The sequence below is a fragment of the Saimiri boliviensis genome, chromosome X (genome assembly GCF_048565385.1).
Source record: "Saimiri boliviensis isolate mSaiBol1 chromosome X, mSaiBol1.pri, whole genome shotgun sequence".
Classification (NCBI taxonomy): domain Eukaryota; kingdom Metazoa; phylum Chordata; class Mammalia; order Primates; family Cebidae; genus Saimiri; species Saimiri boliviensis.
The window spans coordinates 126,336,476-126,339,944 of NC_133470.1; the positions used below are offsets into that span (position 1 = coordinate 126,336,476).

General features: G+C 44.8%; 1 protein-coding gene across 1 annotated transcript; it reads left to right on the forward strand.

Moving 5' to 3' along the window:
• Window positions 1–411: 411 nt before the first annotated feature.
• Window positions 412–2,569, forward strand: LOC101038883 (selenide, water dikinase 1). Its single transcript, XM_010346370.3, has one exon. The coding sequence runs from the start codon at window positions 576–578 to the stop codon at window positions 1,752–1,754; it is 1,179 nt and encodes a 392-aa protein (XP_010344672.2). The 5' UTR covers window positions 412–575; the 3' UTR covers window positions 1,755–2,569.
• Window positions 2,570–3,469: the final 900 nt, after the last annotated feature.

The window sequence follows — 3,469 nt, forward strand, 5'->3', positions numbered from 1 at the left end:
CTTCTTGAGGAGTAGTTTTGCCCAACTAAGGATCAATGCTATAGGTAATCTCATTCATAAACACAGATTTTTAAAATGCCAAATAAAATACTAGTTGCTCAAATCCTGCAGTAGATTTAAAAAGACTCATCATGCCCCAATAGGCTAATCCTAGGACTGCAGGGAAGGTTTCACATTTACAGATACGTCAGTGTGGAACAGGGCACTAACTCCTTCCTTGGAAAACTGGCAATTAAAGGAAAAAGAGTTAAAAATTTACCTTGTCGGGACCGCCGCGCGCCCAGCCGGGGGGAGCGCGGCGGCCCGGCTCTCGCAGGGCCGCGCCGACCAGGCGAGCCCCCGAGGCGTCCGGGCGCGGGCCCGGGCCGTTGTTGCCGCTGCCGCCAGGAGGGCATTTTTATTCAGGCGACGCTTAAGGGAACCCGGCCGCGCCTGGTGCATTGTGGGAGCGGCCCGCGGCCCGTTTCCGGGAGGAGGCGGAGGGCGCAAAGCGAGCCGGTGGATCCGTAAAAAACCCAGCCAACCCGCAGAGGGAGGGCAGGGGCTGACCTGTGAGGAGAGCGGGCCCCAGAACCATGTCTACGTGGGAGTCCTTTAACCCGGAAAGTTACGAATTGGACAAGAGCTTCCGGCTAACCAGATTCACTGAACTGAAGGGCACAGGCTGCAAAGTGCCCCAAGATGTCCTGCAGAAATTGCTGGAATCTTTGCAGGAGAACCACTTTCAAGAAGATGAGCAGTTTCTGGGAGCCATTACGCCAAGGCTTGGCATTGGAATGGATACTTATGTCATTCCTTTGAGGCACAGTGGGCTTTCCTTGGTTCAAACCACAGATTACATTTACCCGATCGTAGACGACCCTTACATGATGGGCAGGATAGCATGTACCAATGTCCTCAGTGACCTCTACGCAATGCGGGTCACAGAATGTGACAATATGCTGATGCTCCTTGGAGTCAGTAATAAAATGACAGACAGGGAAAGGAATAAAGTGATGCCTCTGATTATCCAAGGTTTTAAAGACGCAGCTGAGGAAGCAGGAACATCTGTGACGGGCGGCCAAACAGTACTAAACCCCTGGATTGTCCTGGGAGGAGTCGCTACCACTGTCTGCCAGCCCAATGAATTTATCATGCCAAACAATGCAGTGCCAGGGGACGTGCTGGTGTTGACAAAACCCCTTGGGACACAGGTGGCAGTGGCTGTGCACCAGTGGCTGGATATTCCTGAGAAATTGAATAAGATTAAGCTAGTTGTCACCCAAGAAGATGTAGAGCTGGCCTACCAGGAGGCGATGATGAATATGCTGAGGCTCAACAGGACAGCTGCAGGACTCATGCACACATTCAACGCCCATGCGGCCACTGACATCACAGGCTTCGGGATTTTGGGCCATGTGCAGAACCTGGCCAAGCAGCAGAGAAACGAGGTGTCGTTCATCATTCACAACCTCCCGGTGCTGGCCAAGATGGCTGCAGTGAGCAAGGCCTGCGGAAACATGTTTGGCCTCATGCACGGGACCTGCCCGGAGACCTCAGGCGGCCTTCTGATCTGTTTACCACGTGAGCAAGCAGCTCGGTTCTGTGCAGAGATAAAGTCTCCCAAATATGGTGAAGGCCACCAAGCATGGATTATTGGGATTGTAGAGAAGGGCAACCGCGCAGCCAAAATCATAGACAAACCCCGGATCATGGAGGTTGCACCGCAAGTGGCCACTCAAAATGTGAATCCCATACCGGGGGCCACCTCTTAATCTAGACAGAAATAGCTGTTTGGTTTTGTTTTTAAATAGCTCTATTTCCTTTATCATCACTTCAATTAAAGACTATAAGCAACAAAAATCTCATTGTGTCTACACATCAGGTGACCTTAGGTTGGTTTGTAAGTGGATACAATTAATAAAATAAAATCCATTGTCTTTTCTTCCTGTTACATTAACTGAAGATGCACCTAATCTTGAGGCAGCTTCTGAGTTGAGATTTATATTGTTATCCAATACCGTTGATTCATTTTGAATCTTTAGACACTTATCTCTTGCCGCATAGGCTCTTTTTAAAGGTGCTTTCACATAGCACAGACATTGCCAATAGTCGTGTCAGATACCAGTTGGTGTCTTTTCATTTTGTATTTATCATATAAGTCTGATTTTTTTTTTAAGTGTCTTGAATGGTTTTCTGGAGAGACGGCATTGGTAAGTGGCACATGACGGTATACCAGTCGTTAAGAGGGTTGCATGATTCCTTTGAGTCTTTGGTTTGGAAAGCCTAGTCTTATCTCTCAAGAGCATCTTGGACCCTGGACATTCTCCAGTAGTGCATTCAGTTCAACACGGCAAGTGCTTCACTGCATGGAAAACACTTTGAAGACAAAAAAGAAATCTTGTTTCTTTTTTTGTATCCTTCCTGATATTTACAGTAATACCATTAACTGTTTTCTTTATCCATAGCAAAAAAGGATACTTTTTGCAATGTAATTAGATGTTCTATAGTGCTACAAGGAATTGCCTTCCAAAAGGAGGTTGGCGTATGATACTCATTTACAATTCAATATATAATTATGCAAATAATTTTTAAATATGATCAATAATAAAGACTGTTCTGTGAAAAAAAATTTACCATGTCTTTCCCATAGAAACTGTATTTTAGGCTTATCAAATAACCTTAGTAGATGAGGAATAGCTCTTCTTACAGAGGAATTCTAGCTGATGAATGCTAAAAGAATGATACAATTAGAAAATCACAACTTTGAAACCTCTAATGAAATAATTGATTCAGATAACAATTATCAAATAAATGGCAAAGCAATGCATTAGGTGAAAGGATGCTGGAGAACTTTAAAATGATGGGATCAGACTGTCACTGACTCAATCCACTTTTAGCATTACTAAAAGTGAGACAACTGCAAATTATGTAAAAGGAGTATATAGTAACAACCATGAGATATTCTTGACAAATAATAATTTTTTAAACCTGAATCTAATCAAGTCTTTTTTTTTTCTTTTTTGGAGACAAGGTCTCACTCTGTTGACCCTGCTGGACTGCAGTAGCATGATCACTGCCCACTATAGCCTCGACCTCCCCAGGCTCGGGTGATTCTCCTACCTCATCCTCCCAAGTAGCTGGGACTACAGGCGCGGGCCATCACAGCAGCTAATTTTTACATTTTTTGTAGAGACAGGGTTTCACCATATAGTCTAGGCTGATCTTGAACTCCTGGGCTCAAGCAATCCACCCACCTCCCAAAATACCTCCCAAAGTGCTGGGATTATAGGAGTGAGCTGCCCCGCCCAGTCTAATCAAGTTTTTAACTTTACATTTGAGTTTACAAGAAATAGCAGGCAATACAAAAACAAGTAAAATAACACCTCAAGGAAGCAATCAGCCAAATCCAGAATGTGGGACGGTCTAGAGGACAAATGCCAGGTTTCTTCAACAAGCCAATGTCATTAAAATAAAAGAGAAGAGGTAC

What these genes read in the sequence shown, in the direction of transcription:
- LOC101038883 (XM_010346370.3), top strand. Translation starts at nt 576, where the DNA reads ATGTCTACGTGGGAGTCCTTTAACCCGGAAAGTTACGAATTGGACAAG.